This window comes from Grus americana, chromosome 15, assembly GCF_028858705.1.
Source record: "Grus americana isolate bGruAme1 chromosome 15, bGruAme1.mat, whole genome shotgun sequence".
NCBI classification, from domain to species: domain Eukaryota; kingdom Metazoa; phylum Chordata; class Aves; order Gruiformes; family Gruidae; genus Grus; species Grus americana.
The window spans coordinates 1,469,103-1,482,404 of record NC_072866.1 but is presented as its reverse complement, the minus strand read 5'-3'; the positions used below and the strand labels follow the sequence as shown (position 1 = coordinate 1,482,404).

At 54.9% G+C, this 13,302-nt stretch overlaps 1 protein-coding gene across 2 annotated transcripts; it reads right to left on the bottom strand.

Moving 5' to 3' along the window:
• Positions 1-34: 34 nt before the first annotated feature.
• Positions 35-13,272, bottom strand: NAGPA (N-acetylglucosamine-1-phosphodiester alpha-N-acetylglucosaminidase). 2 transcript variants are annotated; one of them, XM_054843349.1, is made up of 12 exons: positions 13,119-13,272; positions 12,301-12,786; positions 7,376-7,515; positions 6,719-6,827; positions 6,309-6,437; positions 5,268-5,476; positions 4,082-4,129; positions 3,610-3,738; positions 2,347-2,478; positions 2,096-2,156; positions 1,327-1,572; positions 35-602 (listed from the first exon to the last, which is right to left on the bottom strand). In XM_054843349.1, the coding sequence occupies exons 1-11, from the start codon at positions 13,250-13,252 to the stop codon at positions 1,338-1,340; spliced, it is 1,812 nt and encodes a 603-aa protein (XP_054699324.1). In that variant the 5' UTR covers positions 13,253-13,272; the 3' UTR covers positions 35-602; positions 1,327-1,337. The 2 variants fall into 2 exon arrangements, with proteins under 2 accessions (XP_054699324.1, XP_054699327.1); XM_054843352.1 differs by lacking the exon at positions 3,610-3,738 and having other exon boundaries at positions 41-602.
• Positions 13,273-13,302: the final 30 nt, after the last annotated feature.

The following is a 13,302-nucleotide window of genomic DNA, read 5'->3' as shown; positions in this document are numbered from 1 at the left end:
GGGTGTTAGGAATTTGAGTTTCAGGCAGTTGTTACTAATAGACTTTATTCAAGTTTCAAATATTCTTCTGTAAATAATAAAAAAATAGAATCTTGATTTACAGGTTGATTTGATGCCAACAGTGGCACAGAAATTACATATCCTTGGAGAGATAAAAACAGAGTGCATAAAAACGTTAATATTCAGGCTCAGACAGGCTTTCACACCCCCCACCCCCCTTTGCAGCATTAAAGTAGCGCGTTAAAGGCTGGTCTTCCCTCACATAGAAGTGAACTCAAATACGTTGGTTTTGTGGTGTGTTTTGGGGTTGTTTTTTTTAAATACCTTGTGCAAAGATGTCTTCCAGTAAAATGTCTGCTTTCCAGCTGAGAGACCTTGGGGTGCTTGAAGCACGCACTGGTGGGGGTCCCAGCTCGCTGCTGGCGGTCGTTCCCTCGGAGGAGGGAAGCGTGGTTCTAGCAGCAGTGAGCAAGGGCCGCTGCACCGGTGTCCCGCTGGCCGAGGGCAGCAGGGGCTCATCGGGGCCGGTTGTGTCATGCTGCTGCTGTCTCCTCCCTTCCCCGGTGGGAGAGCTTACTCTTGGTGGCTGCCCACACTGGCTTCTGGGAGGTACAAGAGAATGCAAGAATGAATATTTCTTATTTTTAACTGAAAAGGCTTTTTGTGTTGCTGTACTGTACCAAAAATGCAGTGCTCATGAAGACTACTCCTAGGAGTAAGGATTCACTAAGAAAACACTCTGGCCCTGCAGTCAATATAGGCCAGGTGAAGAAACTCAGGTGCAAGTCAGCCTTTGAGCTTACCACGGTGGCCAGGAGGAGGGATGCTGTGGTTTTACTCTGTGCTGTACCTGTTGCAACATTTTAAACCTTTTTTCAGTTTTCTGACAAAAGTCTGAGCTTACCAGGGAAGGGCAGATAATTACAGACTACACCATCCTTAGGCCAGCTTCCTTAAGCCTAGCTTTATGCTAGAGGCAATTTATTCTGCATCTTAAAATTATTTACTACTGCTCAGGTGAGAAGGGACCTTCCTCCAGTGCCTGTGGCTTACACCCCTCACCTGTTTCCCTCAAGCACTGGAAGGAACCAGCCCTTCTCCCTTCCCCCTGCAGAATTCCCTCATCCACCTGTGTGTGTGGACGCTGGCCCTGTGGGTTGTGCCCTGCATCCTCTCATGGCAGCTAACTTCTCAGCCTTGTTTGCTCCAGCTGGAGCAGCAAAGGGAGGGAAGCCAGGCCAGAAACAAGGCAGTTTCCTGAGCTGCTCTCGGGTTACACAGGTTTTACGTCCTGGGGCTGAACGGAGTCAGTGTGGAGTAAAATACCTCATCTCTTCTCATCCGGGACTCTGGAGGAGCGCCTGACTCTGGTCCTGGGGATCTTCTGGCTCGCAGGCAGCAGATGTGGAGGGGTGACTGGCTTCCCCGTTCATCTCCCTCAGGGGCTGGTAGAGATAGCGGCCGCTCTCACGGTGCCTCTCTGACCGCGCCTTGAGAAAAAGGCCTGCGTTTCCCACGGCGCTGATCACGAGCAGCAGAGCCAAGACAGCGGTCACGGAGACCCAGGTTTTTCTGTCAGATATAAGAAAAATCCATGTAAGTAACATATCTTGACTTGCTTTCACACGTTCCCAGCGTGCAAATGACTTCTCAAGGTTTGTACTCCCTTCTCTGTCACCACAAGCTGGTGGTTGCGCTCTCGGGCAGGTGAGAACGTGCTTTGGGACAGCCTGTGCCTGCAGAGCAGCTGTAGCTTCACCAGTGCTGCAGGAGCCGTGCTCCGGCCTCAGACCTGTCCTTGTCCTTTTCGCAATGTGAAAGTGGCTCTTGCTTAACTGTAAGCTGCAGAGTACCAGGGTCAGAGCACGAGCTGCCACGGATGGGGCTTCAGCTCAGGTTTTTGTCACCTTGCCTTCCCTCCCCTCGTTTTTCCCAGTGCAAGATACAACAAAGTCAGAACACGGATGCTGCAGGCAATGTGACAGCAGGTCTGACCCGTTGGCAGCCAGGAGCTGAACAACTCCATCGGTGAGCAAGTGCTGGCATAGACTCTGTGTGTGTGTATACATGTAGATGATGAGTATTACACACTTACTCTGACAGAGAGAACTCTTTTTTGCTCGTTCCCTTATTCTGGGAAGCCAAACACCGCCCAGCTGAAAAAGAACAGAGGGAAGAAGGGCAGTGTTAGGGGGAAAGTGTCAAATCGTTGGATTCTACTGACAAAGGGTGGAATTACTTGGTAACTGAGCAAACAGAACATCATGCACCAAAGCTGCTCTTCTAACTCTTTTTTTTTTTTTTTCTTTTTTTCTTTTTAACCACCCCCCCTGCAGTCAGAGGTACCTTTGTTTAACTGGTCCTGTATGGCCGAGTCATAGGTGACGTTGCAGCTGCCTGTCTCCCGGTCACAGGGACATGTGTGTTCACACGCACAGGGCTTCTGGCAGTTCAGTCCATACCAGCCCATGGGACACTCTAGGGAATCGATTACAAAAGTCGGTCATCGCCAAAGCTCTGCGTGCTCCGAAACCATCCTGTCTGTTGCTGCAGCTCTGCTGTGCCTGTTTCCTCCCCAGCTCAGGCAGGATGGGCGCGTTCTGAGCTTTAGGAGAGGCTCCAACCTCGCCTACATCTCACTGAGGTATTCGTGTTGCATGGCGATCTCCGGCCGCTTTCCTTCCCCTGCAGTTTTTCTCCCTGCAACACGTGAACTAGGGCCCCGCTGTTTGGCTGGCAAGCGGAGGTGGAGGGGGCAGCAGCGGCCCATTCCTGAAGGGAAGCAAGTGCTCACGTCTGAGTACACGCATCCACGGCGCTGAGCAGCCGGGGCCCCGGGTTTCCTGCAGCCTGACAAAGCTGTCCTGCCTGCCTACCCTGCTTCCTCCAGCAGCCCAAAAGCACCAAACTGTGAGTAAACTGTGAGTTAACTGCAGGTTAACTGCTGTTAGTTTGTTTAGTCAAGGAGAAGATTTTGTAAAACAAGAATTGGGCTGGCTGAGAGTTCCGAGGCTGGGAACAAAGCATCGCTAATGTAACTGTGCACATAAGAAGTTCACACCCGCGCTGTAATTAAGTTGTCCTGTCACCAGAGCAGGCTGTTCAGTCAGATACACGGGGGTCTCAAGTGTTTCAGAAAAGCTGGCGTGGTTACACAATCGAGAACATCACTGGCTCTGGTAGCACCAGCACGTGCACAGCCGGAGTGTGAAGGCTGCCACCCCGAACAGCCCTTCGGAGCATTTCACAGTCGCTGACTTAGATCACCTGAAGCTCGGGCTACAGGCAGGGCTGGTGCAACACCCTCAGGCGAAGGGTGGTCGGGTTTTCATGTTCTATGCTCACGCGCTTGGGAAAGCAACGCGGGTTTTGGGGCAGAGGCTAGCCAGGCATCCACGCTTTTCTAATGATGAAGAAAACTCCTCTTTCCTCTCTGCTTCCTCCTTTTCTTTTCAGCCTGTTTGGGGATGATGGGCAAGCTGGCAGGTTGTGAGGTTCAGGCCTGAGCCTGCCTGGCCAAGCTCGCCCCTGCTTTGCCTGCGAGAGGCGGCTCAGGTGTGACACAAGCTCCTCTCCCCAGCCCAGGCTGTTATTTGGAGCAGCCCTTACCTTGCTCACAGCTGGTGCCGTAGTACCCAGCGGGGCAGGAACAGGCTCCGTGCACGGGGTCACACAAGCCACCGTTGCGGCACTGGCATTTCTGGGTGCAAGCATCCCCATAGAAACCACTAGGACAAGCTACGGGAGACGAGCAGAGATCTCATCAGGGCCCTCATCGCAAAGGCAAGCAATCCCACCCCGTGCTTACACCCACGGAGGAGTCGCTGGCAGAGAGCGTTGGTGGCCGCTCAAAGAACAGATGCTGAGCCTGTGCCTTGAGCAAGGGCTTAACGTGCTTCACCCTGAGCCGCTCTTAAGATGCTCAGTCTGCAATTAAACTCACGCTGGCACAAAGCAGCAGCCCCCGTGAAGCCTTTCCCTTCTCTGCTCCCTCTTGGGGACCACCACCCTGCAGGCAGCCGGGGGTGGTTCCCACTGTCCTGCTGCCAGCTGTGAAAAGCGGGGTGGAAGTCAGCATTACCTTCGCTGCAGCTGCTGCCGGTCCAGCCAGCATCGCACCGGCATCCAGCTGTGCAAACACAAACGAGCATTAACAACAACAGGGAAAGACCTGGAAACAGCAGGAACTTAAAATTAGGAGCCTCTATGTCTTGGGGCGCCCTCTAAACTTTCCCTGCCAATGCCAGGGAACCCACAGAAGAGGAATCCTGAGCTCACAGAGGGGTTAGGGTCAAACACTCCCACTCCAGCTGCCAGACACAGCAGAACCCCTGCCACTTGGGTTTCAAGAGATTAACTCTGGGTCAGTGATGAACAACACCTCTACCCACCGAGCTCTGCCCAGTCATGTCACTGGCACAACCCTGGCTGTGAGTTGAGCCGGGGAGGTAGCAAAGAAACAGGAAAACAGGACTGAGCAGGCACAGGAGAGCAGAAGCTGGGGGTGGGGGGCACATTACAGCAGTCCCTAGATTCAAAACAAGTTTACAGAAGAGTAGCAATTGCTCACTTGTAAAAATCGTGAAGCAGGAGAGTCAAGTAAAGAAGTAACAATAAGGGGAGGGAGCAGAACTCAGCTGCTTTGTCATACAGTGTAATACAGTGCCCTTCCCATCAGCATATTTACAAATGAACCAGGAGCACAACCCCAGGAGGTGGGAAGGGAAACTGAGGCAGAGTCTGAAGTCCAGCCCTATTACAGGTGCAGTTTCCAGATCTGAGTCTCAGCCTAGCCCTGCTGCCGTCTCCTAAAGACAACATCTTCTGACCATCTCCACTGCTGCTTCAGCAGGGAGGGAAGGGGGAGCGCCTCTGTGCACCCAGAAGGTATGAAGGGCTGAGGCACACCGCACCAGCCAGCTCCCCACATCAGGGCATGGGCTGGCCAGACCGTCGGCACCTGCAGCCCTAAAAGGCTGCGCTCCGGGGCCGGGAAACCTCCCCAAGGCTGCTGCTCTCTGCAGCAAAGGAAGCGGCTGCTGCTGGTGCCAGTTCACGTGAGCTACGCCCCTTCACACCAGGGTGGGAGAGGACCCCGTGGACCAGCCAGGACTGCACACCACGACACGCTCAGGCCCCACCGTGCTGCCTCGTGGGCAGGTAAGCAATATTCCCCACGTACACACCACCCAGGTCCCCGCTTCCTCTAGAGCTACCCACAGCCATCCCTGCGTTAGAGGTCTTCTCTGCGCACCGCAGTGACTCACTGTCGGTGCAGACGCCGTGCAGGCTGCAGTTGGAAGGGCCGCAGTCCAAAATGTCACAGGCTGGGCCCCTCCAGAAGCCCCCGGCGCAGCGGCACTCCCCTTCCACGCAGTCCCCGTGACCGCTGCAGTCTGCGGGCTCACAGGCGGGCTCATGGACGCACACAACGGTCGAGATGCTCCGAGGGCAACGCCACATGTTGTCAAAGGAGCTGGGGACAGAAGATGGGTCCCGTAAGGCATGCAAGCACTGCGCTGCTCCCAGCCCTACGCCAAACCAGTAAATATCCATAAATTTTCATCCTGATTCACGTTAGCAAATGAGAACATTAATAATAGGAAAATATAAAACTAGATTTGAGTCAATGTTGTAACTGTTAACTCCTATTGGAAAGAATCACTTCAAACACGGAATTACAGAAAGCAACACACAAGGAAAAATCTCCCTTTAAGCAGTCTCAGCTTCCCTAACTTAGGCGTTCAACGCACCTTTTCTTGAACATTATTTGCTTTGATATAGGTGACGTCGTTGCAGTTATAGCAACACTTGGCTTTCAGCTGTCGACTGCAAGCTAAATTTTAAATCCCTTCATGTTTACAGTCAGAATCGACTGAAAAGCTAAATTCAAAGTTCTTTAGGTACCCTCACGTGAGACAGGGCAGGGTCTCCAAGGGAGTGTTTCTCTTCCATGGTAATAAGCTGTTGACAGATCTCTGCTAACTCCTGTAACTGTGCAGCTCTGAATCTCCCAGTCGAAGAGCCGCTTCCGTATCTGATTCCCACATTGGGCCACTCAGTCATGGCAACAGCTTTGCTGCATGTCTGACAACAGCTAAACTTTAATCCTGGAGAAAAATATGTAGCCCCTAATCCCCTTTCGAGTTGCTCTCTCCCTCAAAACCTGTCACTCGCCTTTACGTTGTGAACTCCCGGCAGTGCAGACTGATGCCCTCGCAGAGAGGAGGGGTGGGACCGAGCTCTGCGCGCTGACGGGAGCCACGCGGTTATTTCTGCAGCCCCGGGCACGTGCCGCCAGCACCTACCAGTGCTCAGACGGGTAGCTTGCCAGGGTCCCGTTTAAGACCAGTGTTGCAGACCCTCCACCATCCAGGTTGATGGCATTGATGATTCCTTGCTGCTTCAAAAATTCAGCCATTTCCCAGAGGTTGACCCTGCAAAAGCAAACAGTTGTTCATTCATGCTCTTTGACTTCAATGAACCTGCAGGACTAGAGCTTGGTGCCTCTCCTGGGTGGCGGGGGAAGCTCTCCTATCCCAGGTATGCTGGGAAAGATGCCCAACAGCGGTGTCACCAACTGACCTCCTGAGCTCTGCAAGTGTCTGCCTTGAAACGTATTATTGCTGGCAGCTGCAGAGTCCCCCCAGTTCCAGTGACAGAATTTAAAGACAGATCTTGCACCCGCCCCAAGCCCTGACCACAACCCCGGCCTTACCCTCTGGATTCTGTCTGTCCATCCACGTGAACCAAGACCAGCTGCCCCTGCCTGTTGTGTCCAACCGCAGTCCTGGCTGATATCACATTGATGAACTTGTCAAAGGTTCCTGTGCGGGACAGGGAATAATTCATGTGCCAGCTGGGTGACAGAACTGGCCGTTTAGACACATGTGTCTGCAAAACAGCTCCCAGCAAGGAGCTCATCTAAACTGAGACACGATGAGATCAGAGTCCAGGTTCCTATTGTTCACCCAAGCCCATCCAGGAATAAGTTTTCCACTCTTGTTAACTTTTTCTCTGGCACAGGGACAAAGAAGGGGATTCACAAGCCCTCAGTTTTAAACTCCTGTAAGAGGCATCTGCTTTGAGTTTCTCTGGACAAGTATTAATACCAATCACGCCAGCACTATTCGCAGCCCTCAGCAAATTCTATTCAACAACCCAGAACAGGCAAGTGCGGCCTCATCTTGCAGGCAGCCTATTTCCTGTACTGCACTTGTCGCAGACCCGGGATAAAGCAGCACGGAAGAAACGTAAACCTCTTGAGTGAGTAGCAAACTGCAACTAGACAACGTAAGTTTCCACTGCTCCTTCCAACAGCCCCACCAGAAGGACAACCTATAGCCAGGCTGAAGCTGGGCTTTATGATACTTACCTGTGGTTTGAATTTCATCGCACTCAGCCATTTGGCTCTGATGGATGTACACTTCTCCATCTCTTAGGAGCCAAACCACTCCGCTCACAAGCTGCACAAAAGGGTTTGCTTGATCCAAGACATCTTCCTCAGACAGGTAACTAGGAAAGAGAGAGCAGGAGGGGTTACCCACAGTCACAGCAGTGTCGTGTAAAAGCCTCTGCTGCTGTCAGCAGCTCCAGGAGCCGGGAGAAGGGGAGGAGGTGGCCGAATGAAGGCTAGCTACATCCAAAACTAGAGGCCAAGCAGTGTGAAACATCACTTTAGTAGCCAGAGTGGACCCTGTTCTCTGCTATTCTGCACAAAACTGCCATTAATGATGGTCCCAGGCCACTGTGCATGAAACAACTCCTGCCAACAACATGGCCAGTGGACCTGAGCCAGGATAATAAGGGCAGATAGCATCTGGCAGAGCACGAGGGCAGGGCCATTGCCAAACACTCAGGGATCTGGGGAAGCAGCTGTAACATCTCGCTGTCTGTCAGCTTCCATTCTGCAAAAGTGACACCAAACAGCTTTAGGGAGGGTTTTCAGGAACAGCATCCAGCCTGCCTACAGCTGCGCTGAGGGAAGACACTACTGGACGCTGCCCGCTCCCCTCCGGCTGGGAAAGAACTTCCTTGACTCTTCCAGACACCAAAACCTTTCACTGAAGAGTCAGACAGTAAAAGGACTGCTCAGCGGCCACTTCCATGATCGGGCATTGTGTGAATATCCCAAGGGATGTTCTTCTCTCAGGAATGAGGGTGCTGAGTAACATCTGCCTCATCAGAACCCGATGCCAGATGTTTGCAACTGTCAGGAGAGGACAGCAGCAAAGGTTGGGGCTGCAAGCTGTGCTTTCGCCGTAAGCTCTGCCAGTGGGTTTTGGTTTAAAACTGATCGCTCCGCATGCTCCAGACATGTCTTGTGGGAGCTGGATGCTCAACTTTTGGTTTTTTAGTATCCAGGACTGCAGCTGAACAAAGCTTTGTGCTTTGTAGAAAAGTGTAATTGAAAATACCTGAATGGAAAATGTGCCAAAAGAAATCCCTTTACCCATGGAAGGGACCACAATGAACACAGCTGAAAATGGATCAAATCACACACAGCTTGAGCATGGACTAATTGGACTAATCAACTGGCAGCTTTTAAAGCCTGCAGTGTCTGGGTGGCAGAGGCAGCGTTTTTGCTAGGTGGGGGGGTAACAATATGCCCTGGTGCACCATCCTGCTGATCACCATATAGTGCAAAGTACTTTCCCCACTGCCCTGACAGCCCAAATTATTTACACCAAAACTATTTCTAACGTCACGTTTTGGTTCTCAGGGCTGCCAGAGAACTGCTGCATGCTAAAGCCCTGGCTTGGGACCTTGCTGAGCTCTGAGGGCACGTGAGAGCGGGCTAGCAGAAGGGCAGAGAATGCAGCCAACAGATGCAGCAGCCTCCAGGCTGCTTCTTGTTCTTCTGAGACCGTAAGAACCTCTGGGAACCCTTCTAGGACCTTTGGGTGCCTGTAGCTGCTGGGGAAGGGGAGCTACCAGGGGCCTTTACTTCCAGCAAGCACTAACGGTTCCTGTGTCAGCTATTCCTCATCAAAGGGTGCTTCGAGCTTTCGTCTCCAGCTGATTCAAGTGTCACGCACCCTTTCAGCTGCTGCCAGGAAGAGGCCTGTATAACAGCCAGGCTGTGAGCACAGCTCCCAGGAGCCAAGGGATGCGCTGGCTGGTGCGGTGGAGAGCTGGAAACTCTGCAGAGGGCAAAGTCTGTGGTGGCCCCAGCACAGCAGACACCTCGATTCATCCCACGCTGTGGAGGGAGAAGGCAGCACTCGGGCTGCAGGGATAGCTCGTGTCTCTTGCTGAAGCTGGGGCCAAGGGAAAGCGTCCTAGTGTGTGCTGGCTGAGGAGCTGTGCTGCTGAGACACGGAGCTGCGGGAGGAGGTCCGCATCCTGTGCAGCAGCAGGGATGATCACAGACTGGTCGGGGCTGGCAGGGACCTCTGGAGATCATCCAGTCCAACCCCCTGCCAAAGCAGGATCACCCAGAGCAGGTTGCACAGGGTTTGGAATCTCTCCAGAGAAGGAGACTCCACAACCTCTCTGGGCAGCCTGTCCCACGGCTCGGTCACCCTCAGAGGGAAGAAGTTTTTCCTCGTGTTCAGATGGAACTTCCCGTGTCCCAGTTTGTGCCCGTTGCCCCTTGTCCTGTTGCTGGGCACCACTGAGAAGAGTCTGGCCCCTTCCTCTAGACCCCCACCCTTTAGATATTGATAAGTGTTGATGAGACCCCCTCTCAGTCTTCTCTTCCCCAGGCTAACCAGCCCCAGCTCTCTCAGCCTTTCCTCACACCAGAGATGCTCCAGGCCCCTCGTCATCCTCACAGCCCTCCGCTGGACTCTCCCCAGTAGTTCCCTGTCTGCCTTGAACTGGGGAGCCCAGAACTGGACACAGAACTCCAATGATGAGAAAGAGATGGACAGATCTTCCCTAATAGCCTGCAGAAACAACACCCTGAACGCCACAATGCCCCGAAGGAGCACCCAGGATCTGGTCACTGGGGTGGCAAATCCTGTGATGATGATGACGGCTGGAAGTCTGCGAGCTCTGGCACCAGGAGGGAGCTCCTTCTCCACCCAGGTTCAGTGCTCGGGCAGCAAGCAAGGGGCTGGGAGCTCTGTGAAATGCTGCGTCTGTGCCAGCTGAGCCCGAACCCTGCAGCAGCACCAGGGAAGGTGGGGGAGTGATGGGGGGAAGCTCCTCGCTGTGGGGGGCAGAGCCCCCACCTGCTAACCTCGCTAGGGAGGTTTGTGTTGGGGCTCAGATCTGGGATGGTGTGGGAAGACTGTGGAGGCATCTCCAGCCCCCAGATTATTACCCCCTGCTGCTCTTCCACACAGATACCAGCAGCACTGCTGGGGGAAGCCAGGAGTGTATCATGAGTAACTGTGTGGCTCTGGGGGTGACGGCCGAGTGTGGCCCAGGTGGTCCTCTCCTCAGTCCTGCTGGTGAGGAGGAAGGGCTCGAGAAGCAGTGCGTGGGTTCTGTGGGTCAATATGCAGTAGCACAGCTCATGTTGTCGCCAGGAATTTGGCTTTTACAAGGATAGAACCCTCTCTGAGGGCTGACTGGCAGAGATGGCATCCTCAGGACCAAGTGAGGCAAAAGGAACTTCTGTGAAGAGACAACCTGGTGAGGAGAGCTTTGAACCAGGAACGACACAGGAGGGAGATAATCACCCCCTGTCAGGCAAGGAAATGGCAGACCAGGGTGGCAAGCGACGGCTGCAGTGTGACATGGACAAGAGAACTTGAAACAACAAGAGAATATAAACAAAAGGCGAGCTCAACCATATGGACATAATTAAGGAAGCGGTGAGAGGACTTATGGGGAAGCTCTTGCCCTCTTCCTGGAAAATCAGAGTGGGTGCCTACACGGAGTTGTACAGTAACACAAGCAGTACAGGCGCAAACAGGAGCAAACGGAGGTCTGTACAGCTGCGGGGCTACAACCTCCCTGGGATCAGGCAGAGATGGCAGGACAGCGCGTGGGAGTGGAGTGCGCAATGGATGGATATGGGCTCCTTAGGAAGAGCCTGTAGCCAGGGAAGGCGGTGGGAGAAGTGAGAGCCCCTGCCCTTTACATGAGAGAGCAGCAGGAATGCCTGGAGCTCTGCCTGGGCACTGACCACAAGCTGGCTGACAGCTTACGGGTTAGGATTAGAGCTCTGGCAGATCAACGTGGGTGATGTCATGGTGGGTGTCCGACACAGACTGCCTGGTCGGGAAATAGTAGGCAAGCACTTCTTCAGAAAACTGGAAAAAGCCTCCTGTTCACAGGCCCCGGCACTTAGTGGGGACTTTAACCATCCTGGTATCTGCTGAAAGTGCAACACAGCAGAGCACTGGCAATCCTGGAGGTGCCTCGATTTCTACTTAAGACAAACTTTTTAACCATAAAGGGCAGTCAGTCACAGGAATGGGTTTGCCCAGAGAGGTTGTGGAGTCTCCATCCTCAGAGATGTTCAAAACCTGGCTGGACATAGAATCCCAGACTGGTTTGAGTTGGAAGGGACCTTAAAGCCCATCTAAGTCCCACCCCCTGCCATGAGCAGGGACACCCTCCACTAGCCCAGGTTGCCCAAAGCCCCATCCAACCTGGCCTTGAACACTGCCAGGGAGCCAGGGGCAGCCACAGCTTCTCTGGGCACCCTGGGCCAGGGCCTCAGCACCCTCACAGGGAAGAATTTCTGCCTCACATCTCATCTCCATCTCCCCTCCTGCAGCTTCAGGCCATTCCCCCTTGGCCTGTCACTCCCTGCCCTTGTCACCAGTCCCTCTCCAGCTTTCCTGCAGCCCCTTCAGGGACTGGAAGGGGCTCTAAGGTCTCCCTGGAGCCTTCTCTTCTCCAGGCTGAACAAGCCCAACTCTCTCAGCCTGTCTCCATAGCAGAGGTGCTCCAGCCCTTGGATGAGCTTCATGGCCCTGAGCAACCTGCTCCAGCTAACGCTGTGCTGAGCAGGGTGTTGGATGAGGTCCCTTCCAACCCCAGCGTTCCTGTACTGCAGCCACAGCAGCTACGTACTCCGCTCTGCCTCTGTTCTATGGGGAGGACAGAGACCTCTACCCCTTCTACCATAATCGAGTGTACCTGTTGCATGTTGGGAGAGGAGACACAGGAACCTAAGCAGCTAGAGATCATCAGAGTAACTTATCCAGCTTCTCTTCATCCTAGGAAAAAATGCCAATGGCCAGAGAGATAGCTCAGTAGGTACAGGTAGGACATCCTTAATTTCAGTGTTCAAAGCATCCTTCTCTACCTAGGAGAGGCCAAGGAGGCAGTGCCTGGGCAGTGCTCCCTGCCGCAGCGATGCCTACCAGTCTTCAGGAGGAACCTCCAAGTTCTTACCCGAACACCATGGTGCCATCCTTCCGGATGCCAAACTGAGCGTTTTGCAGGCCTCCAGAGTTTCTCACCAGCTTTCCATCGCTCACGACGTTCCCAAGGCACTCTCCGGTCCTCATGTCGAAGTACCCGCCGTTCTGGGCCACCAGACACTTCCTGAGCTTTGCAGTTTCTTCCACGGGGGCTCTGCGGTGAGCCTGGCAGCCTCCCGTGCCGCCCGGCTCCAGCACGGAGAAGGTCCTCAGGGGGTTCCTCACGAAAGTGAAGTGGCCATAGACGGCCATGCGGTCCTTGCCCCCTGAGGGGATGTAAGAAACAAACGTTCTGGTGGTAGCCACTGGGCCGCCCGTCCCGTTGTCGCTGGGCCAGGTTTGGTGCGTTACGTTGCCGTACTTGAGGGGCTGGCAGTCTCGGACGTGCCGGTGGTGGTGGCGAGGGCCGTGCCGGGCCGGGAAGTAGGGCTGCAGCAGCAGGTCGCTGGGGGGGCTCCTGCAACGAGAAGAGCCGGTTGCCCGGTGGCTGCCCCGGCTGTGCTGTACGTGGCGGGACAGGAGCCGCCCGGCACCCGGTGAGGCGGGAAGGGCCTCACCGACACCCCGGGCCCCGCCGCTCCCCTGCCCCCCGGGAGTCCCAGGTACCGCTGCAACCCACCCCGGGTGAAGGGGGGCTGTCCCGCTTAGTACCTGCGCCACCGAGCCGACCTCAGGGCACCGGCTCGGCGGCGCCCGTCGGGAGCCCCAGTAGAGGAGCGGCTGGTTAGGGAGCCCCGTAACCGGGACGGCAGGGCTGGCACCGCCCGGGGCACCCGCGCGGACACTCACCCAGCGCCGCGCGCTGCCTGCAGCCAGCCCAGCGCCGCCAGCGCCGCTGCCGCCACCACCGCCCGCCCCGCCGGCCCCGGCCGCCGCCTCCCGCTGCCCCCGCCCGCGGCCGCCGCTGCCCCGCAGGCCGCCATCTTGGGGGGCGCTGAGCGGGAGGGCGGGCGGCGGGAGCGCCCTCTGGCGG